This window comes from Rattus norvegicus, chromosome 16 (assembly GCF_021556685.1).
Source record: "Rattus norvegicus strain SHRSP/BbbUtx chromosome 16, alternate assembly SHRSP_T2T, whole genome shotgun sequence".
In the NCBI taxonomy this organism is placed as follows: Eukaryota; Metazoa; Chordata; class Mammalia; order Rodentia; family Muridae; genus Rattus; species Rattus norvegicus.
Genome location: NC_141549.1, coordinates 26069164 through 26093142, shown reverse-complemented (window position 1 = coordinate 26093142; position 23979 = coordinate 26069164). Strand labels below are relative to the sequence as shown.

At 44.5% G+C, this 23979-nt stretch overlaps 1 protein-coding gene across 2 annotated transcripts in view; it reads left to right on the top strand.

Annotated features, from left to right (window-relative positions):
• Positions 1-23352, top strand: part of LOC148000495 (uncharacterized) — a 52416-nt gene extending 29064 nt beyond the window's left edge. The window contains exons 8-12 of one of the 2 annotated variants that reach the window (XM_087589412.1): positions 1596-1724; positions 12632-13416; positions 13826-22206; positions 22309-22631; positions 23207-23352. In XM_087589412.1, the coding sequence (XP_087445538.1) occupies positions 13838-22206; positions 22309-22631; positions 23207-23229 (8715 nt within the window). In that variant the 5' untranslated portion in view covers positions 1596-1724; positions 12632-13416; positions 13826-13837 and the 3' untranslated portion in view covers positions 23230-23352. Of the gene's footprint in view, positions 1-1595; positions 1725-12631; positions 22207-22308; positions 22632-23206 lie in introns of both variants that reach the window. The other variant, XM_087589413.1, reaches the window with a different exon arrangement.
• The last annotated feature ends 627 nt before the right edge of the window (positions 23353-23979 follow it).

Genomic DNA, 23979 nt, shown 5'->3' with positions numbered 1-23979 from the left:
GTGAGCAGTAAGTCCTTGTGGGTAGTGGTGGCCAATAAGAGAATGGACTCAAAAGACATAGTGAGTGGAAGACTGAGCGCAGTCCTCGTACAATAGAAGATGTCTGATGTTTGACAAGTATTGTTTGCAGAAATGAGTACATGTTCGACTGATTTTAAAATGTGACTGTTACTAGACCATAATATTTCTTTTTTAAAAAATTTTTATTAGATATATTTCTTTACTTACTTTTCCAATGTTTTTCCCCTTCCTGGTTTCCGGTCCATGAGCCCCCATCCCTTCCCCCTCACCCTCTCCCATATCGGTTTTCCTGGGCTGGAGAGATGGCTCAGTGGTTAAGAGCACTGACTGAAAGAACCAAAAAAAAAAAAAAAAAACAAAAAAACCAAAAAAAAAAAAAAAAAGAGCACTGACTGCTGTTCCAGAGGTCTTGATGAATCCAATTCCCAGCAACCACATGTTGACTGACGACCATCTATAATGAGATCTGATGATCTCTCCTGGTGTGTCTGAAGATAGCTACTGTATACTTATATATAATAAGTACTTCTTAGTAAGTCCAGACATTTCTATAATCCATGAATCTCCTAAGTGACTTTGCCCTCAGGAAAATGCATGCAATTTTTATCTACCTTTGGACACTGCTATTTTAGGATCCTGTATGAGAGAATCTCCTTGGTTTCTCTATTTCATGTGTATTTACACTAAGGAGAAATTGTGGCTATGTAGCAGTTTGTAATATGTTCATCAAATTTGTCTTATGAGAATAGAGCATTTTCTATTTGATTCTATGAGGGTATGTTGAAAGCTCTTCATCTAGAAAAACAAGTGTTTTTCCCAATTATCCAGCATTTTTAGATGCAGGGAGTCAATTACTGTATATTTCCATTTAAGTTCTTCTTTATGGATTTTAAAATAATATAAACTTATATTCTTTGTGCCACATTCAAACAGTTAAAATATTGTAGTGCTTTACTTAGATATTTCCATATCCAGTCTGAGGATGCTTTATCACTGTGAGCTGCTCAAGGTTAAGAAACCTGTTTCTATATAACCTATAGCCCTATAGTGAGGGGCTGTGTGAATGAAGAGTGGCAATTTAATGATTTTTGAATGTGACTCAGTGGACCAATGTGTTTCTATAAAGCAGTTTCACCGGTTCTATGGTATGGACAGTGCTAGCAATTAAATTGCCATTTATTTGTAAATGAAAAATGTGCATTTTGTGATTCCCCACAATGGAAGAGTAAGACTGTTAGAAGGGGCCTCATTAATATTAATAATCATCTTAAACTAGAAGCAGAATAATTGACTGATAGTGAATTAAGCTTAGTCTCAACAAGAACAAGGTCAAGTTTGTCAGTTAATGATTTTCTCTTAATCTAGGCTAGCATAAATATTTTAACTTCTTGATGGTATCCTATTAAGTTGTAAATAGGCATATAAGAGATATTTTATATTTAATAATTTTGATTTTCATGTGTCAATATCCTGTAATTCCTACAGAACATTGTTGATTTGAAAGCATGCATCCTAAAAGAATAGAGTTAATTTCGAGACCAAATAAAAAGTAAACTCTCTTCTCTGCATTGCAGGGAGAATCGGGAAGTAAATTCCATATAATACCTAAGAAGATCCAGAACATTTTTAGAAAATCTGGAGTTTATGTGTGTTCTCGAGGAGAGCCAGTACCTGATGTATGGAAAGCAAAAAAATCCATAATGGTAATACCCCTAATTTGAGAAGTAACCTATTTCCTTTTGTGAAGGGGAGTGATGGGTGTTTGTGCCTATGCCTTCCTAGTGCAAGTAGTGAACAAGTCGAGAAAGATCAGCCTTGAGCATTCCCTTCACACTCTCCATATCCTCACTCCTTGCCAGTCAATGCATTAGGCAGTGCTTCTCAACCTTCCTAATGCTGTGACCTTTAATACAGTTCCTCATGCTGTGGTGATTCCCAATCATACAACTGTTTTGTTGCTACTGCATCAGTGTCAAATTGAAAATATCATCAACTGTAATGTCGTATTGGTATTTTCAGAAGGTCTTTGCCAACCTGTGTGAGACTGTTCTATGCCCTCCTCCAATAGGGTATGACAGACAGGTTGAGAATCACTGTCATAAAATGTAATAATAGTAAATTAGACTATGGAAACAGAAGAAAAAACAGAAAATGAGCATGTTTTTAACTCACTGAGGAGAACTCATAAAAATACAGAAACCAAATAGTACATGCTCCTGGAAATAGGTACAGTAAACATGAAAGCAACCACCATAGTTGTGTTTCATTTACTTTGGATTGACTGACTTTATGTGTGTGAATGTTTTGCGTGTATTCTGTCTGTATACCATGTGCGTGTGCTTCCCACAAAAGTCAGAAGAGGTCATTTCATCCTTTGTTCTTGTTGTTCCAGAATTTTGTCAACCAATATTATGTGTTTTACAAAGCAAAGCCAGGTGTCCTGGAGGAGCAATGAATGTTTTAAACATCTCAGCCCCTTTTCCAGCACACAGATTTAATATGTTTGATAGGCAAAAAGATTAAATTTATCGTCAGGGGAAATAAGAAGTCAGTCTTCTGATATTTCTTAACTTCCTGGACAGGACCTCAGCATTCTGGTTTTACCCAATGAAGTCCAAAGTACTTATAGGCGGGGTGCCCACAACAGGAGGCTGGGTATGTTTGTGTACACAGTTAATTCATGAACTCATAAATCAGGCAGGATGGTCTCTGTCAGTTCAAGGACATTCTGTACTTAATTTATTTGGGGAGTAGGAGAATGTAAGTTGAATTGTAGGTATCAAAAGATAACTTGTATGAATCAATCTTTCCCTTCCTCTGTTTCCAGTCTCAGGTATCAAATTCAAGTTGTCAGTCAGGCTTCCAAGTAGGTTTATCACATTGGTAGTATGATTTACACTTTGGTTAGCATTAACAGACAAACAGTAGATAAACTCTGCATGTGTGTGTGTGTGTGTGGGGGGGTTATTTAACATTAACACAAATGCTAAGCAGTGCATGGGAGGATCAGACAAAGAGATGGGAGTTCATGTGATTGAACACTTGGCCACTGATGGGAGATTGTTTAACTTTCGGGGTCTGGCCTTGCTAGCAGAAGGTTTTCAGTGGTAGATTTTAATGGCTATGACTACTTGTGGTACCAGTACTGTGTTATCTGCTTCCCGGTCTACCAGCATGTGAGAACCAACAATGTACTGCCAAAAGTCAGGCCTCCCTGTTCCTTCCTTGAAATAAGTGACTGGTTTTCCCCATCAGATATTTTGTCACAGAAAGTACAGAAACAAATTCAAAAGTAACAGCCATCTTTCCTGTTTAAATCCCCTTTCAGAAGTTACAAAGCAAGCAGAAGGGTGTGTCTGCTGATCTTACACACACTACTTACTCCTTACTCCACTGCATACTGTCAACACGTAGCTAACTACCTTCCTCTAGACCTCTAATTTCATCATTAGGAAAGAGGAAGTTCAGATATAATTATTACACATAATGGAATCATTAGAAACTGTAATTTACAGAAACCAAACTCAAATGCTCTTCGTTTATGCCTAGATCAATTTGGTTTCCAATTAACTACTACAGGTGATGACCTGAGTAATTTTTATTCTAGGAAGAACTTAGCAAAGACATAGAACTCAGGTACTTTAATAAACAGAAATTCACTCGGCAATCACCTTCTATTGCAGTGAAAAGTCATTAGAATTTTCTAAACTAAAATTTCTAATGCAAACACATTTTATCCTAACTAGAATTTTATGATGCTATGGAATGTACAAATAATGGTGATGAATATAGTAACTAAATTTTATATGCCCATGATTAGAATACAATCCACAATATCATTACAGCAGTGGGATCTTACAGAGACAACTAAGACAAAGGTAGTTTCCATTCTTCCAAGGAATAAATGTCACTGAAGTAAAACTAAACATCATTTCTGATGTTAAATTTGAATAAAACCAAACGAACACAAGACTTCCCACAAGACTACATGGGAAATGCAGTGTAATGAGTATAAAATAAAAAAATGAAAGACCTTAGCTAGTTAATACCAGTTCTCTACCCCATGCTAGCGGAATACCAGGTATAAGTCATTATAAACAAGTACAGCCAGCAGGATTTACAATGACACAGGCACATTTCAAAGGTGATGCCTAGTTTGGCTGAAAGAAAAAGATCACATGAATGAGAAATTCACACTTACTACATTTCATTTTTATTCTAAACGGCTATACACCAATCTTTCTCCTTTTATTTTAAAAGCAGTAAATATATATACATATATACATATATACATATACTTGCATATATATGCATGTATACACATCTTCTCACGTACACATATGTAGTTACAAATACATACATGCGTATAAGTGCACACACATGTGTATATGCATATTTGCCAGCCAGATGGTTCAATGGGGTAGTGATAAGTAGTCTGGTAACACATTGCATATGAAAACATGACTATGTGTGTAACATACCCCATGGTTTGCTATATTCAAGTCTGTCTTTCTCAGGAAATCCAAGGAACTTAAATTCTCTCATGATCCATTTTAATAGTGTGAACACTAAGAGGAAATGCATGCTTCTTCAACATTATTCTTTGATCAACAGTCCTCCTTCACCTGTTCTGTTGAATCTTCTCTGTGATATATTGCTTGTTGATGCAGAGAATGTTTGACGTGTCAGTTTTGCAAGTAAGAAACGTAAATCATCCTCAAACCTGGCACTGAAAGTCAAAAGTAGACTGCCATGTTATGGGTTTCCCTGAGGTGTAAGGAAGAACAAACATGTGAAGATCTTATTTCTTATGCAGTATGAGTCAATGAGGCTTCCCATTTACAATGCAGCATCAAACCCATTCACAAGCCCAACTTCCTGAATTTATCTATTTAAATCAACGAGTGTTCCGGGCATCCTATCTAAGCTAGCTTTATGGAATTTGATAACACATTTTGTGACCAAATCCCCTGGGTAACACCACTTCACAGCTTTGAATGAATCCTTCAGACTCTGTTAAATACACTCTTATTGTAACTAGCTGATGCTTATGTTAGTCACTTTCTATAGTTGTAAAAAATATCATGGGAAAGAAAATGTTTAGAAGAAAGAGATGGTGTGAAGTGGGTCTCTTGGTTAAATTGGATACAGAAATCACCATCATGATTCAGGCAGACAAGCATGACGATGAAGCAGCAGCTGAGAGATCACATCTTGACCTACACAGGAAAGAGAGAACTTAGTGGAAATGACACCAGTCTATTGAAATCTTTTTTTTTATTAACTTGAGTATTTCTTATTCACATTTCGAATGTTATTCCCTTTCCTGGTTTCTAGGCCAACATCCCCCTAATCCCTCCCCCTCCCCTTCTTTATGGGTGTTCCCCTCCCCATCCTCCCCCCATTGCTGCCCTCCCCCCAACAATCACGTTCACTGGGGGTTCAGTCTTAGCAGGACCAAGGGCTTCCCCTTCCACTGGTGATCTTACTAGAATATTTATTGCTACCTATGAGGTCAGAGTCCAGGGTCAGTCCATGTATAGTCTTTAGGTAGTGGCTTAGTCCCTGGAAGCTCTGGTTGCTTGGCATTGTTGTTCATAAGGGGTCTCGAGCTCCTTCGAGCTCTTCGAGTTCTTTCTCTGATTCCTTCAACGGGGGTCCCGTTCTCAGTTCAGTGGTTTGCTGCTGGCATTCGGCTATGTATTTGCTGTATTCTGGCTGTGTCTCTCAGGAGAGATCTACATCCGTATCCTGACGGCATGCACTTCATCGCTTTATCCATATTGTCTAATTGGGTGGCTGTATATGATTGGGCCACATGTGGGGCAGGCTCTGAATGGGTGTTCCTTCTGTGTCTGTTTTAATTTTTGCCTCTCTATTCCCTGCCAAGGGTATTCTTGTTCCCCTTTTAAAGAAGGAGTGAAGCATTCACATTTTGATCATCCGTCTTGAGTTTCATTTGTTCTATGCATCTAGGGTAATTCAAGCATTTGGGCTACTAGCCACTTATCAATGAGTGCATGCCATGTGTGTTTTTCTGTGATTGGGTTGCCTCACTCAGGATGATATTTTCCAGTTGCAGCCATTTGCCTATGAATTTCATAAAGTCATTGTTTTTGATAGCTGAGTAATATTCCATTGTGTAGATGTACCATATTTTCTGTATCCATTCCTCTGTTGAAGGGCATCTGGGTTCTTTCCAGCTTCTGGCTATTATAAATAAGGCTGCTATGAACATAGTGGAGCACGTGTCTTTTTTATATGTCGGGGCAACTTTTGGGTATGTGCCCAAGAGAGGTATAGCTGGATCCTCAGGCAGTTCAATGTCCAATTTTCTGAGGAACCTCCAGACTGATTTCCAGAATGGTTGCACCAGTCTGCTTTCCCACCAACAATGGAGGAGTGTTCCTCTTTCTCCACATCCTCGCCAGCATTTGCTGTCACCTGAGTTTTTGATCTTACCCATTCTCACTGGTGTGAGGTGAAATCTCAGGGTTGTTTTGATTTGCATTTCCATTATGACTAAAGATGTTGAACATTACTTTAGATGTTTCTCAGCCATTTCGCCTTCCTCAGCTGTGAATTCTTTGTTTAGCTCTGAACCCCATTTTTTAATAGGGTTATTTGTCTCGCTGCAGTCTAACTTCTTGAGTTCTTTGTATATTTTGGATATAAGGCCTCTATCTGTTGTAGGATTGGTAAAGATCTTTTCCCAATCTGTTGGTGGCCGTTTTGTCCTACCCACAGTGTCCTTTGCCTTACAGAAGCTTTGCAGTTTTATGAGATCCCATTTGTCGATTCTTGATCTTAGAGCATAAGCCATTGGTGTTTTGTTCAGGAAATTTTTTCCAGTGCCCATGTGTTCCAGATGCTTCCCTAGTTTTTCTTCTATTAGTTTGAGTGTATCTGGTTTGATGTGGAGGTCCTTGATCCACTTGGACTTAAGCTTTGTACAGGGTGATAAGCATGGATCGATCTGCATTCTTCTACATGTTGACCTCCAGTTGAACCAGCACCATTTGCTGAAAATGCTATCTTTTTTCCATTGGATGGTTTTGGCTCCTTTGTCAAAAATCAAGTGCCCATAGGTGTGTGGGTTCATTTCTGGGTCTTCAATTCTGTTTCATTGGTCTATCTGTCTGTCTCTGTTCCAATACCATGCAGTTTTTATCATTATTGCTCTGTAATAGTGCTTGAGTTCAGGGATAGTGATTCCTCCTGAAGTCCTTTTATTGTTGAGGATAGTTTTAGCTATCTTGGGCTTTTTGTTGATGAATTTGCAAATTGTTCTTTCTAACTCTTTGAAGAACTGGATTGGTATTTTGATGGGGATTGCATTGAATCTGTAGATTGCTTTCGGTAAGATGGCCATTTTTACTATATTAATCCTGCCAATCCATGAGCATGGAAGATCTTTCCATCTTCTGAGGTCTTCTTCAATTTCTTTCTTCAGAGTCTTGAAGTTCTTATTGTACAGATCTTTTACTTGCTTGGATAAAGTCACACCGAGGTACTTTATATTATTTGGATCTATTATGAAGGGTGTTATTTCCCTAATTTCTTTCTCAGCTTTTTCTCTTTTGTGTAGAGGAAGGCTACTGATTTATTTGAGTTAATTTTATACCCAACCACTTTGCTGAAGTTGTTTATCAGCTTTTGTAGTTCTCTTGTGGAACTTTTGGGATCACTTAAATGTACTATCATATCATCTGCAAATAGTGATATTTTGACTTCTTCTTTTCCCATCTGTATCCCCTTGACCTCCATTTGTTGTCTGATTGCTCTGGCTAGAACTTCAAGAACTATATTGAATAAGTAGGGAGAGAGTGGGCAGCCTTGTCTAGTCCCTGATTTTAGTGGGATTGCTTCAAGTTTCTCTCCATATTGTTTAATGTTAGCAACTGGTTTGCTCTATATGGCTTTTACTATGTTTAGGTATGGGCCTTGAATTCCTATTCTTTCCAGGACTTTTATCATGAAGTGGTGTTGAATTTTGTCAAATGCTTTCTCAGCATCTAATGAAATGATCATGTGGTTCTGTTCTTTCAGTTTGTTTATATAATGGATCACGTTGATGGTTTTCCGTATATTAAACTATCCCTGCATGCCTGGGATGAAGCCTACTTGATCATGGTGGATGATTGTTTTGATGTGCTCTTGGATTTGGTTTGCCAGATATTTATTGAGTATTCTTGTGTCGATATTCATAAGGGAAATTGTTCTGAGGTTCTCTTTCTTTGTTGGGTCTTTGTGTGGTTTAGGTATAAGAGTAATTGTGGCTTCATAGAAGGAATTCGGTAGTGCTCCGTTTGTTTCATTTTTGTGGAATAGTTTGGAGAATATTGGTATGAGGTCTTCTATGAAGGTCTGATAGAATTCTGCACTGAATCCGTCTGGACCTGGGCCCTTTTTGGTTGGGAGACCTTTAATGACTGCTTCCATTTCCTTAGGAGTTATGGGGTTGTTTATCTGGTTTATATGTTCCTGATTTAACTTTGGTACCTGGTATCTGTCTAGGAAATTGTCCATTTCCTGCAGATTTTCAAGTTTTGTTGAATACAGGCTTTTATACTAAGATCTGATGATTTTTTGAATTTCGTCTGAATCTGTAGTTATGTCTCCCTTTTCATTTCTGATTTTGTTAATTTGGACACACTCTCTGTGTCCTCTAGTTAGTCTGGCTAAGGGTTTATCTATCTTAATGATTGTCTCAAAGAACCATCTCTTGGTTCTGTTGATTCTTTCTATGGTCCATTTGTTTCTACTTGGCTGATTTCAGCTCTGAGTTTGATTATTTCCTGCATTCTACTCCTCCTGGGTGTGTTTGCTTCTTTTTGTTCTAGAGCGTTTAGGGGTGTTGTCAAGCTGCTGACATATGCTCTTTCCTCTTTCTTTCTGCAGGCACTCAGCGTTATGAGTTTCCTCATAGCACAGCTTTCATTGTGTCCCATAAGTTTGGGTATGTTGTACCTTCGTTTTCATTAAATTCTAAGCAATCTTTAATTTCTTTCTTTATTTCTTCCTTGACCTGGTTATCATTGAATAGAGCATTGTTTTATTTCCACGTATATGTGGACATTCTTCCATTATTGTTATTGAAGACCAACTTTAGGCCATGGTGGTCTGATAAGATGCATGGGATTATTTCTATCTTTCTGTACCTGTTGAGGCCCGTTTTTTGACCAATTATATGGTCAATTTTGGAGAAAGTACCATGAGGAGCTGAGAAGAAGGTATATCCTTTTGCTTTAGGATAGAATGTTCTATAAATATCCGTTAAGTCCATTTGGCTCATGAATTCTCTTAATCTGTCTAGGTCTCTGTTTAATTTCTATTTCCATGATCTGTCCATTGATGAGAGTGGGGTGTTGAAATCTCCTACCATCATTGTGTGAGGTGCAATGTGTGTTTTGAGCTTTAGTAAGGTTTCTTTTATGTATGTAGGTGCCCTTGTATTTGGGGCATAGATATTTAGGATTGAGAGTTCATCTTGGTGGATTTTTCCTTTGATGAATATAAAGTGTCCTTCCTTATCTTTTTTGATGACTTTTGGTTGAAAATTGATTTTATTTGACATTAGAATGGCTACTCCAGCTTGCTTCTTCTGACCATTTGCTTGGAAAGTTGTTTTCCAGCATTTCACTCTGAGGTAGTGTCTGTCTTTGTCTCTGAGGTGTGTTTCCTGTAGGCAGCAGAATGCAGGGTCCTCGTTGCGTATCCAGTTTGTTAATCTATGTCTTTTCATTGGGGAGTTGAGGCCATTGATGTTGAGAGATATTAAGGAATAGTGATTATTGCTTCCTGTTATATTCATATTTGGATATGAGGTTATGTTTGTGCGCTTTTCTTCTCTTTGTTTTGTTGCCAAGACGATTAGTTTCTTGCTTCGTCTAGGGTATCTCTTGCCTCCTTATGTTGGGCTTTACCATTTATTATCCTTTGTAGTGCTGGATTTGTAGAAAGATATTGTGTAAATTTGGTTTTGTCCTGGAATATCTTGGTTTCTTCATCTATGTTAATTGAGAGTTTTGCAGGATGCAGTAACCTGGGCTGGCATTTGTGTTCTCTTAGGTTCTGTATGACATCTGTCCAGGATCTTCTGGATTTTATAGTTTCTGGCGAAAAGTCTGTATGATTCTGATAGGTCTGCCTTTATGTTACTTGATCTTTTTCCCTTACTGCTTTTAATATTCTTTCTTTATTTTGTGCGTTTGGTGTTTTGACTATTATGTGACGGGAGCTGTTTCTTTTCTGGTCCAATCTATTTGGAGTTCTGTAGGCTTCTTGTATGCTTATGGGTATCTCTTTCTTTAGGTTAGGGAAGATTTCTTCTATGATTTTGTTGAAGATATTTACTGGTCCTTTGAGCTGGGAGTCTTCACTCTCTTCTATACCTATTATCCTTAGGTTTGATCTTCTCATTGAGTCCTGGATTTCCTGTATGTTTTGGACCAGTAGCTTTTTCCGCTTTACATTATCTTTGACTGTTGAGTTGATGATTTCTATGGAATCTTCTGCTCCTGAGATTCTCTCTTCCATATCTTGTATTCTGTTGGTGAAGCTCGTATCTACAGCTCCTTGTCTCTTCTTTAGGTTTTGTATTTCCAGGGTTGTTTCCATGTGTTCTTTCTTGATTGCTTCTATTTCCATTTTCAATTCCTTCAACTGTTTGATTGTGTTTTCCTGGAATTCTTTCAGGGATTTTTGTGACTCCTCTCTATGGGCTTCTACTTGTTTATTTATGTTTTCCTGGAATTCTTTCAGGGATTTTTGCGATTCCTCTCTGTCGGCTTCTACTTGTTCTCTAAGGGAGTTATTCACGTCTTTCTGGAAGTTCTCCAGCATCATGATCAAATATGATTTTGAAACTAGATCTTGCTTTTCTTGTGTGTTTGGATATTTTGTGTTTGCTTTGGTGGGAGAATTGGGCTCCGATGATGCCATGTAGTCTTGGTTTCTGTTGCTTGGGTTCCTGTGCTTGCCTCTCGCCATCAGATTATCTCTAGTGTTACTTTGTTCTGCTATTTCTGACAGTGGCTAGACTGTCCTATATGCCTGTTTTTCAGGAGTGCTGTAGACCTGTTTTCCTGTTTTCTTTCAGCCAGTTATGGGAACAGAGTGTTCTGCTTTGGGGCGTGTAGTTTTTCCTATCTACAGGTCTTCAGCTGTTCCTGTGGGCCTGTGCCCTGAATTCACCAGGCAGGTCACTTGGAGCAGAAAAGTTGGTCTTACCTGTGATCCGGAGGCTCAAGGTTGCTCATGGGGTGTTGCTTATGAGCTCTCCGCGGCGGCAGCCACCAGGAAGTTCTGAGCCGCCCTTTCTGGGAGCTTCTGTGCACCAGGGTTCCAGATGGCGTTTGGTGTTTTCCTCTGGAGTCAGTAATGTGTACAGAGTGCAGTCTCTTCTGGTTTCCCAGGCATGTCTGCCTCTCTGAAGGTTTAGCTCTCCCTCCCACAGGATTTGGGTGTAGAGAACTGTTTATATGGTCAGTCCCTTCAGGTTCTGGCAGTGTCTCAGATGCCAAAAGAAAGCACTGTTGTTCTACTCTGTTTCCAGCTCTGTCTCTCTATTGAAATCTTAAACCTCATCCTGGCAACAGTTTTACTACAAAACAGCCCCACCACCTACTCCTTTTGAAAATAATTCAGCGCTCTGCACAGCAAGCATAATGTGAGCCTATGGGGCTGTTGACATTCAAGCCACCACAGAGGTGCTGGATGAGGTCTTAATATACATCCTGTAAGTGTAGCAATAGTCATGATGTTACAGAATAGTTGACGATACTGTGCCCTCCTCCCAGATTGCGTTGTTTACTTATAAACAAATTTCTACTAATTGCTGTGGTTCAGCCTTTGCACAGACCTTTAATCTCTCAAACTGGAATGTAGACATTTCCTTAGTACCCACCCTTAATGCTAAGTAATCAATGTAACCTTAGTTTATAGAATGAAGTACCTCGTTTAAAAGTGATGCTTAATTGCATGAAAGAGAAGGTGATTATCCAGAGAAAGATTTGGTATAAAGAATATTCCCATCTCTCTCACGAAGGAATAAGAAAAGTGGCTACTTGAGGGGTAGTGCAGCAGAAAGTACAAAAAGACGGGGGGAGAGAGAGAGAGAGAGAGAGAGGGAGGAGGGAGGAGGGAGGGAGGGGCGGAGGGAGGGAGGTGGCCTTTTTACTTGGAGAGTTTTAGAGAGAAACAGTGCAGAATGAACCATAGAATATGAAGGAAAGAGAATATTACAAAATCACTATTTAGAGGAAGAGTAGAGCAAAACATCAGAGGCCAAGAGTCACATTTTGTCCTTTCTATTTATATATTTCCATCTTACAAGGAAAAATGACTTCAGGTAGCAAAGAGCAGAAGAAATCTAAGTATAAACCTAAAGAGATCCACAGTAAAGACTTTGAAAAACTCTGGGCCAATTACTCAAGCAGACAGGAAGCAGACTTCACTGAATGTCACTGAATGTCGTGCTAACTTTCGACAGAATACACAAATAGTTTGGGGACTATGAATCCAGGTTCTGACATTATCAGAAGGGTGATAGAATGAATAAAATCAGTAAATTTTCAATCAAAAGTATCACTGCTAATTTTCGTTTTAGGATGAAAAATATAAAACAGATAATTTCTATGCGGTGTCTTCTGAGCATAGAAATTCTATTCCTAAGGCTACTGCTGATCGTGAAGCTTCCACCTCTACTGCTGACAGCCTGGATGCTGCCGAGCCTGACCCAACAAATTCTACAAATGCTACTGACTGTCTGGCTGCTCTTGAGCGTGAGCTGACTAATTCCAACAACACTGCTGACTGTCTGGCTGACCTTGAGCCTGATCCGACGATTTCTACCAATGCCGCTGACTTTCAGGCTGCTGTTGCACCAGAGCCAACTATGTCCACCCACCCTGCTGACTGTCTGCCTGATGTGGAACCAGAGCCAACTATGTCCACCCACCCTGCTGACACTCTGGCTGCTCTTGAGCCTGAGCTGACTACTTTCAACAACACTGCTGACTGTCTGGCTGACCTTGAGCCTGAGCCAAACATGTCCACCCACTCTGCTGACAGTCTGCCTGATGTGGAACCAGAGCCAACTATGTCCAATCACCCTGCTGACACTCTGGCTGCTCTTGAGCCTGAACTGACTAATTCCAACAACACTGCTGACTGTCTGGCTGACCTTGAGCCTGATCCGACGATTTCTACCAATGCCGCTGACTTTCAGGCTGCTGTTGCACCAGAGCCAACTATGTCCACCTACCCTGCTGACTGTCTGCCAGATGTGGAACCAGAGCCAACTATGTCCACCCACCCTGCTGACACTCTGGCTGCTCTTGAGCCTGAGCTGACTAATTCCAACAACACTGCTGACTGTCTGGCTGACCTTGAGCCTGATCCCACGATTTCTACCAATGCCGCTGACTTTCAGGCTGCTGTTGCACCAGAGCCTGCTATGTCCACGTACCCTGCTGACTGTCTGCCAGATGTGGAACCAGAGCCAACTATGTCCACCCACCCTGCTGACACTCTGGCTGCTCTTGAGCCTGAGCTGACTAATTCCAACAACACTGCTGACTGTCTGGCTGACCTTGAGCCTGATCCGACGATTTCTACCAATGCCGCTGACTTTCAGGCTGCTGTTGCACCAGAGCCTGCTATGTCCACCAACCCTGCTGACAGTATGGCAGCTGTTGAGCCTGAGCCGACTATGTCCACCCACCCTGCTGACATTCTGACTGCTGACGAGCCTGAACATAATAATTCTACCAAAGCTGCTGACTGTCGGGCTGACCTTGAGCCTGAGCCAAACATGTCCACCCACCCTGCTGACAGTCTGCCTGATGTGGAACCAGAGCCAACTATGTCCACCCACCCTGCTGACACTCTGGCTGCTCTTGAGCCTGAGCTGACCAATTTCAACAACACTGCTGACTGTCTGGCTGACCTTGAGCCTGATCCGACTATTTCTACCAATGCCGCTGACTTTCAGGCTGCTGTTGCACCAGAGCCAACTATGTCCACCTACCCTGCTGACTGTCTGCCAGATGTGGAACCAGAGCCAACTATGTCCACCCACCCTGCTGACACTCTGGCTGCTCTTGAGCCTGAGCTGACTAATTCCAACAACACTGCTGACTGTCTGGCTGACCTTGAGCCTGATCCCACGATTTCTACCAATGCCGCTGACTTTCAGGCTGCTGTTGCACCAGAGCCTGCTATGTCCACCTACCCTGCTGACTGTCTGCCAGATGTGGAACCAGAGCCAACTATGTCCACCCACCCTTCTGACACTCTGGCTGCTCTTGAGCCTGAGCTGACTAATTCCAAGAACACTGCTGACTGTCTGGCTGACCTTGAGCCTGATCCGACGATTTCTACCAATGCCGCTGACTTTCAGGCTGCTGTTGCACCAGAGCCTGCTATGTCCACCAACCCTGCTGACAGTATGGCAGCTGTTGAGCGTGAGCCGACTATGTCCACCCACCCTGCTGACATTCTGACTGCTGACGAGCCTGAACATAATAATTCTACCAAAGCTGCTGACTGTCGGGCTGACCTTGAGCCTGAGCCAAACATGTCCACCCACCTTGCTGACAGTCTGCCTGATGTGGAACCAGAGCCAACTATGTCCACCCACCCTGCTGACACTCTGGCTGCTCTTGAGCCTGAGCTGACCAATTTCAACAACACTGCTGACTGTCTGGCTGACCTTGAGCCTGATCCGACTATTTCTACCAATGCCGCTGACTTTCAGGCTGCTGTTGCACCAGAGCCAACTATGTCCACCTACCCTGCTGACTGTCTGCCAGATGTGGAACCAGAGCCAACTATGTCCACCCACCCTGCTGACACTCTGGCTGCTCTTGAGCCTGAGCTGACTAATTCCAACAACACTGCTGACTGTCTGGCTGACCTTGAGCCTGATCCGACGATTTCTACCAATGCCGCTGACTTTCAGGCTGCTGTTGCACCAGAGCCTGCTATGTCCACCAAGCCTGCTGACAGTATGGCAGCTGTTGAGCCTGAGCCGACTATGTCCACCCACCCTGCTGACATTCTGACTGCTGACGAGCCTGAACATAATAATTCTACCAAAGCTGCTGACTGTCGGGCTGACCTTGAGCCTGAGCCAAACATGTCCACCCACCCTGCTGACAGTCTGCCTGATGTGGAACCAGAGCCAACTATGTCCACCCACCCTGCTGACACTCTGGCTGCTCTTGAGCCTGAGCTGACCAATTTCAACAACACTGCTGACTGTCTGGCTGACCTTGAGCCTGATCCGACTATTTCTACCAATGCCGCTGACTTTCAGGCTGCTGTTGCACCAGAGCCTGCTATGTCCACGTACCCTGCTGACTGTCTGCCAGATGTGGAACCAGAGCCAACTATGTCCACCCACCCTGCTGACACTCTGGCTGCTCTTGAGCCTGAGCTGACTAATTCCAACAACACTGCTGACTGTCTGGCTGACCTTGAGCCTGATCCGACGATTTCTACCAATGCCGCTGACTTTCAGGCTGCTGTTGCACCAGAGCCTGCTATGTCCACCAACCCTGCTGACAGTATGGCAGCTGTTGAGCCTGAGCCGACTATGTCCACCCACCCTGCTGACATTCTGACTGCTGACGAGCCTGAACATAATGATTCTACCAAAGCTGCTGACTGTCGGGCTGACCTTGAGCCTGAGCCAAACATGTCCACCCACCCTGCTGACAGTCTGCCTGATGTGGAACCAGAGCCAACTATGTCCACCCACCCTGCTGACACTCTGGCTGCTCTTGAGCCTGAGCTGACCAATTTCAACAACACTGCTGACTGTCTGGCTGACCTTGAGCCTGATCCGACTATTTCTACCAATGCCGCTGACTTTCAGGCTGCTGTTGCACCAGAGCCAACTATGTCCACCTACCCTGCTGACTGTCTGCCAGATGTGGAACCAGAGCCAACTATGTCCACCCACCCTGCTGACACTCTGGCTGCTCTTGAGCCTGAGCTGACTAATTCCAACAACACTGCTGACTGTCTGGCTGACCTTGAGCCTGATCCGACGATTTCTACCAATGCCGCTGACTGTCGGGCTGCTGTTGCACCAGAGCCCGCTATGTCCACCAACCCTGCTGACAGTATGGCAGCTGTTGAGCCTGAGCCGACTATGTCCACCCACCCTGCTGACATTCTGACTGCTGACGAGCCTGAACATAATACTTCTACCAAAGCTGCTGACTGTCGGGCTGACCTTGAGCCTGAGCCAAACATGTCCACCCACCCTGCTGACAGTCTGCCTGATGTGGAACCAGAGCCAACTATGTCCACCCACCCTGCTGACACTCTGGCTGCTCTTGAGCCTGAGCTGACCAATTTCAACAACACTGCTGACTGTCTGGCTGACCTTGAGCCTGATCCGACTATTTCTACCAATGCCGCTGACTTTCAGGCTGCTGTTGCACCAGAGCCAACTATGTCCACCTACCCTGCTGACTGTCTGCCAGATGTGGAACCAGAGCCAACTATGTCCACCCACCCTGCTGACACTCTGGCTGCTCTTGAGCCTGAGCTGACTAATTTCAACAACACTGCTGACTGTCTGGCTGACCTTGAGCCTGATCCGACTATTTCTACCAATGCCGCTGACTGTCGGGCTGCTGTTGCACCAGAGCCCGCTATGTCCACCAACCCTGCTGACAGTATGGCAGCTGTTGAGCCTGAGCCGACTATGTCCACCCACCCTGCTGACATTCTGACTGCTGACGAGCCTGCACATAATACTTCTACCAAAGCTGCTGACTGTCTGGCTGACCTTGAGCCTGAGCCAAACATGTCCACCCACCCTGCTGACAGTCTGCCTGATGTGGAACCAGAGCCAACTATGTCCAATCACCCTGCTGACACACTGGCTGCTCTTGAGCCTGAGTCGACTAAATCCTCCAATGCTGCTGACTGTCTGGCCTATGTTGAGCCAGAGCCAGCTATGTCCACCCACCGTGCCGACAGTCTGCCTGCTCTTGAGCGTGAGCTGACTAATTCCAACAACACTGCTGACTGTCTGGCTGACCTTGAGCCTGATCCGACGATTTCTACCAATGCCGCTGACTGTCGGGCTGCTGTTGCACCAGAGCCCGCTATGTCCACCAACCCTGCTGACAGTATGGCAGCTGTTGAGCCTGAGCCGACTATGTCCACCCACCCTGCTGACATTCTGACTGCTGACGAGACTGCACATAATACTTCTACCAAAGCTGCTGACTGTCTGGCTGACCTTGAGCCTGAGCCAAACATGTCCACCCACCCTGCTGACAGTCTGCCTGATGTGGAACCAGAGCCAACTATGTCCACCCACCCTGCTGACACTCTGGCTGCTCTTGAGCCTGAGCTGACCAATTTCAACAACACTGCTGACTGTCTGGCTGACCTTGAGCCTGATCCGACTATTTCTACCAATGCCGCTGACTTTCAGGCTGCTGTTGCACCAGAGCCAACTATGTCCACCCACCCTGCTGACTGTCTGCCTGATGTGGAACCAGAGCCAACTATGTCCACCCACCCTGCTGACACTCTGGCTGCTCTTGAGCCTGAGCTGACTAATTCCAACAACACTGCTGACTGTCTGGCTGACCTTGAGCCTGATCCGACTATTTCTACCAATGCCGCTGACTGTCGGGCTGCTGTTGCACCAGAGCCCGCTATGTCCACCAACCCTGCTGACAGTATGGCAGCTGTTGAGCCTGAGCCGACTATGTCCACCCACCCTGCTGACATTCTGACTGCTGACGAGCCTGAACATAATACTTCTACCAAAGCTGCTGACTGTCGGGCTGACCTTGAGCCTGAGCCAAACATGTCCACCCACCCTGCTGACAGTCTGCCTGATGTGGAACCAGAGCCAACTATGTCCACCCACCCTGCTGACACTCTGGCTGCTCTTGAGCCTGAGCTGACCAATTTCAACAACACTGCTGACTGTCTGGCTGACCTTGAGCCTGATCCGACTATTTCTACCAATGCCGCTGACTTTCAGGCTGCTGTTGCACTAGAGCCAACTATGTCCACCTACCCTGCTGACTGTCTGCCTGATGTGGAACCAGAGCCAACTATGTCCACCCACCCTGCTGACACTCTGGCTGCTCTTGAGCCTGAGCTGACTAATTTCAACAACACTGCTGACTGTCTGGCTGACCTTGAGCCTGATCCGACTATTTCTACCAATGCCGCTGACTGTCGGGCTGCTGTTGCACCAGAGCCCGCTATGTCCACCAACCCTGCTGACAGTATGGCAGCTGTTGAGCCTGAGCCGACTATGTCCACCCACCCTGCTGACATTCTGACTGCTGACGAGCCTGCACATAATACTTCTACCAAAGCTGCTGACTGTCTGGCTGACCTTGAGTCTGAGCCAAACATGTCCACCCACCCTGCTGACAGTCTGCCTGATGTGGAACCAGAGCCAACTATGTCCAATCACCCTGCTGACACACTGGCTGCTCTTGAGCCTGAGTCGACTAAATCCTCCAATGCTGCTGACTGTCTGGCCTATGTTGAGCCAGAGTCAGCTATGTCCACCCACCGTGCCGACAGTCTGGCTGCTCTTGAGCATGAGCTGTCTCATGCCAACAAAGATGCTGACTGTCTGGCTTCTCTCAAGGCTGAGCTGATTAATTCCACCAATGCTACTGATTGTCTGGCTTCTGTTGGGACTGAGACAACCATGTCCACCCAGCCTACTGACAATTTGGCAGCTGTTGAGCCTGAACATAATTCCACCAATACTGCTGACGGTAAGGACTCTGTTGAACAAGAGCCATCTAAGCCCACCTACCGTGCCGACAGTCTGGCTGCTCTTGAGCAAGAGCTGACTAATTCCAACAACACTGCTGACTGTCTGGCTTCTCAGAAGGCTGAGTCAATTGATTCTACCAATGCTACTGATTGTTTGGGTTCTGTTGGGACTGAGACAACTATGTCCACCCACCCGGCTGACAATATGGCTACTGATGAGCTTGAGGCTACACATTCCACCAATGCTGCTTACTTTCTGGCGGCTCTTGAGCCCCAGTCGACTAATTCCTCCAATGCTGCTGATATTCTGGCTTCTGTTGGGTCTGAGACAACCATGTCTACCCACCTTGCTGATATTCCTATTGCTCATGAGCCTGACCATAATGATTCTACCAATGCTGCTGACAGTCTGGACTCCGTTGAGCCAGAGCCAGCTATGTCCACCCACCATGCCGACAGTCTGGCTGCTCTTGAGCATGAGCTGTCTCATGCCAACAAAGCTGCTGACTGTCTGGCTTCTCTCAAGGCTGAGCCAACCATGTCCACCCAGCCTGCTGACAGTTCGGCAGCTGTTGAGCCTGAGCCTACAATTTCCACCAGAGCTGCTGATTTTCTGGCTACTGTTCTGCCAGAGCTAACTAGGTCAAACCACCCTGCTGACTGTCTGGACTCTGTTCAGCCTGAGTCATCTATGTCCACACACCCTGCTGATAATATGGCTACTGATGAGCTTGAGCCTACAAATTCGACCAACGCTGCTTACTGTCTGGCTGCTCTTGAGCCTGAGTCGACTAAATCCTCCAATGCTGCTGACTGTCTGGCCTATGTTGAGCCAGAGCCAGGTATGTCCACCCACCGTGCCGACAGTCTGGCTGCTCTTGAGCATGAGCTGTCTCATGCCAACAAAGATGCTGACTGCCTGCCTTCTCTCAAGACTGAGCTGATTAATTCCATCAATGCTACTGATTGTCTGGCTTCTTTTGGGACTGAGACAACCATGTCCACCCAGCCTACTGACAGTGTGGCAGCTGTTGAGCCTGAACATAATAGTTCCACCAATGCTGCTGATGGTCTGGGCTCTGTTGAACAAGAGCCAGCTAATCCCACCCACCGTTCCAACAGTCTGGCTGCTCTTGAGCATGAGCTGACTAATTCCAACAACACTGCTGACTGTCTGGCTTCTCAGAAGGCTGAGTCAATTGATTCTACCAATGCTACTGATTGTTTGGCTTCTGTTGGGACTGAGACAACTATGTCCACCCACCCTGCTGACAATATGGCTACGGATGAGCTTGAGCCTACACATTCCACCAATGCTGCTTACTTTCTGGTCGCTCTTGAGCCCCAGTCGACTAATTCCTCCAATACTGCTGATATTCTGGCTTCTGTTGGGTCTGAGACAACCATGTCTACCCACCTTGCTGATATTCCTATTGCTCATGAGCCTGACTATAATGATTCTACCAATGCTGCTGACAGTCTGGACTCCGTTGAGCCAGAGCCAGCTATGTCCACCCACCATGCCGACAGTCTGGCTGCTCTTGAGCATGAGCTGTCTCATGCCAACAAAGCTGCTGACTGTCTGGCTTCTCTCAAGGCTGAGCCAACCATGTCCACCCAGCCTGCTGACAGTTCGGCAGCTGTTGAGCCTGAGCCTACAATTTCCACCAGAGCTGCTGATTTTCTGGCTACTGTTCTGCCAGAGCTAACTAGGTCAAACCACCCTGCTTACTGTCTGGACTCTGTTCAGCCTGAGTCATCTATGTCCACACACCCTGCTGATAATATGGCTACTGATGAGCTTGAGCCTACAAATTCGACCAACGCTGCTTACTGTCTGGCTGCTCTTGAGCCTAAGTCGACTAAATCCTCCAATTCTGCTGACTGTCTGGCCTATGTTGAGCCAGAGCCAGGTATGTCCACCCACCGTGCCGACAGTCTGGCTGCTCTTGAGCATGAGCTGTCTCATGTCAACAAAGATGCTGACTGTCTGGCTTCTCTCAAGGCTGAGCTGATTAATTCCATCAATGCTACTGATTGTCTGGCTGCTGTTGGGACTGAGACAACCATGTCCACCCAGCCTACTGACAGTTTGGCAGCTGTTGAGCCTGAACATAATTCCACCAATGCTGCTGACGGTCTGGACTCTGTTGAACAAGAGCCAGCTAAGCCCACCCACCGTGCCGACAGTCTGGCTGCTCTTGAGCATGAGCTGACTAATTCCAACAACACTGCTGACAGTCTGGCTTCTCAGAAGGCTGAGTCAATTGATTCTACCAATGCTTCTGATTGTTTGGCTTCTGTTGGGACTGAGACAACTATGTCCACCCACCCTGCTGACAATATGGCTACTGATGAGCTTGAGCCTACACATTCCTCCAATGCTGCTTACTGTCTGGCTGCTCTTGAGCCTGAGTCGACTGAATCCTCCAGTGCTGCTGACTGCCTGGCCTATGTTGAGCCAGAGCCAGCTATGTCCACCCACCGTGCCGACAGTCTGGCTGCTCTTGAGCATGAGCTGTCTCATGCCAACAAAGATGCTGGCTGTCTGGCTTCTCTCCAGGCTGAGCTGATTAATTCCACCAATGCTACTGATTGTCTGGCTTCTGTTGGGACTGAGACAACCATGTCCACCCAGCCTGCTGACAGTTTGGCAGCTGTTGAGCCTGAACATAATAATTCTACCAATGCTGCTGACGGTTTGGACTCTATTGAACAAGAGCCAGCTATGCCCACCCCCCGTTCCGACAGTCTGGCTGCTCTTGAGCATGAGCTGTCTCATGCCAATAAAGCTGCTGACTGTCTGGCTTCTCTCAAGGCTGAGCCAACCATGTCCACCCAGCCTGCTGACACTTTGGCATCTGTTGAGCCTGAGCCTACTTTTTCCACCAAAGCTGCTGATTGTCTGGCTACTGTTCAGCCTGAGCTAACTAGGTCAAACCACCCTGCTGACTGTCTGGATTCTGTTCAGCCTGAGTCATCTATGTCCCCACACCCTGCTGACAGTTTGGTAGCTATTGAGCCTGAACTGACTAATTCCACCAAAGCTGCTGACTGTCTGGACTCTGCTGAGCCAGAGCCAACTATGGCCACCCACCATGCTGACATTCTGACTGCTGTTGAGCCTGAACATACTAATTGCTCCAGTACTGCTGACTGTCTGCCTGCTGTTCAGCCTGAGTCCAGTATGTCCACCCACCCTGCTGACAGTATGGCTGCTATTGATGCTGAGCCTACAGATCCTGCCATTGTTGCTGACTGTCTGGCTGCTCTTGAACCTCGGCTGTCTGTTACATGTGCTGCTGACAGTAGTGTGTTAGTTGAGAGTCATGACTCAGGACCAGCTAGTCACATTGGATTGGATTATGTAGTTGATTTACCTCTTTACAAGGAGAGTACAAGGTACAAACCCCATGCTGACCCAGAGCCCACTCCTGGTTCCTGCACTTGTTATTCCCTTGACTCCATTCAAATGACTAACCTGACTCTTTTGATATCCCTTAGTGAAGAAGAAATATTTGATTCTGCTACTTCAGATGAGGAATCTTCTTTTACTCCTGACGTAGAAGAAGGTCTGCCTGCTACTCAGGGTGCTGAGGATATTTTTCATGCTTCCGCACGAGCTGAACCAATAAACCACAGCTTGATCCTTCTCAGGGAGAGTGGATATCTTCGGGCAACAGAGATACCACGCATACCTTTTTTGCTCTTCATATGGCTTATATCCTCACTCTTATCCATCATAACATGGATGAAAATCCAAATTCAACAAGCATGGCATGAAGAAAATGGCCAAGGAGCTCCCACTAAGAAGAGAGTCGGACCAGGTAAGTTAAACTAAAATAGTAGCTTAAAATAGATTAAGATTGTTTTACTAGAAACCTAGGTCTCTTTTGTTAATAAATTTCATACTTCTATAGGGCTATTTACGCATAACCTAGAACCTGAAAACTTTATTTTTTCTCAATTTATAGAAAATAATTTTCATAATGTAACAAATCCAGTTTAGAGAAATACAACTGACCAGGTAATATTTTTTCCTACTTGGATGTTTCCTATTCTAGAATGAGGAGATTATTGTCACTTCCAGTGAAAACATGTGTTTCCTGAATGACTAAGCCGGGAAAACTTCCTGTTAAATGTTATTGTCTATTTATCGCTGTCATTCTGAACTCTGACTTCTGAAGTTAGCATAGCCTTTGACCGCAACATTCCAAAAGAAGCAACTTCTGAGATTAAAAATAACAAGAGAAGCATCCACCTTCTCACTGTTTCTCTCTACATTGATATGTCTACATTGATATCTACATGATAATGACACTGATGTTGTTGATGCTGGGCATGACAATATCACCAGAGATGTGCCTGATGATACTGTTAATAATTCTTCTTTTTCTTCTAGTGGCTGCGGCTCCTGATCCCTAGACCCTTGATGCTCCTCCAGGATCGATTGGAATATCAAAACACAGTCTGTGTGGGAGAATTGATCATATATATAAATTTTAAAATAAAATGTTCAGTCTGATTGTAGACTGAAGTAAAAATTGATTGTTTCATTGGAGTCTCAGTTGTGCCATGTGATGCTTCCTGGAAACTTTTTTCAATTATTTTCAATTTTAATATTTTCAATTTTAATATTTACTTATTTACTTTACATCCTGCTCACTGCCCCCTCCCTGTCAGCCTCTCCCATAATTGTTCCCTTGTGCCCCACTCTCCTTCTCCTCTCAGTGGGTAGGGGCCATTTGGTTATCTTCCCACCCTGGAACATGAAGTCTCTGTGAGACTAATCTAGGACACAATCTAGCTAGAAGAACCTATTCTGCATACAGGCAACATCCTTTAGGATAACCCATGCTGTAATTGTTTGGGACTCACACAAAGATCAAGCTGCACATCTCCTACCTATGTGTGTGGAGGCTTAGGACCAGCCTCTGTATGTTCTTTGGTTGGTGGTTCAGTCTCTAAGAGCCCTAAGAGTCCAGGTCAGGTGATTTGGTTAGTCTTCCTGTGGCGTTCTTATCGTCTGAGGGACTGCAATCCTTCCACTTATTTTTCCATGACAGTCTTCAAGATCCATCCAATTTTAGCTGGGAGTGTTCATCTAAGTCAGCTTCTGGGTGAACCCTCTCATGGGACAGCCTATGCTAGACTCTGTCTGCAAGCATAACAGGA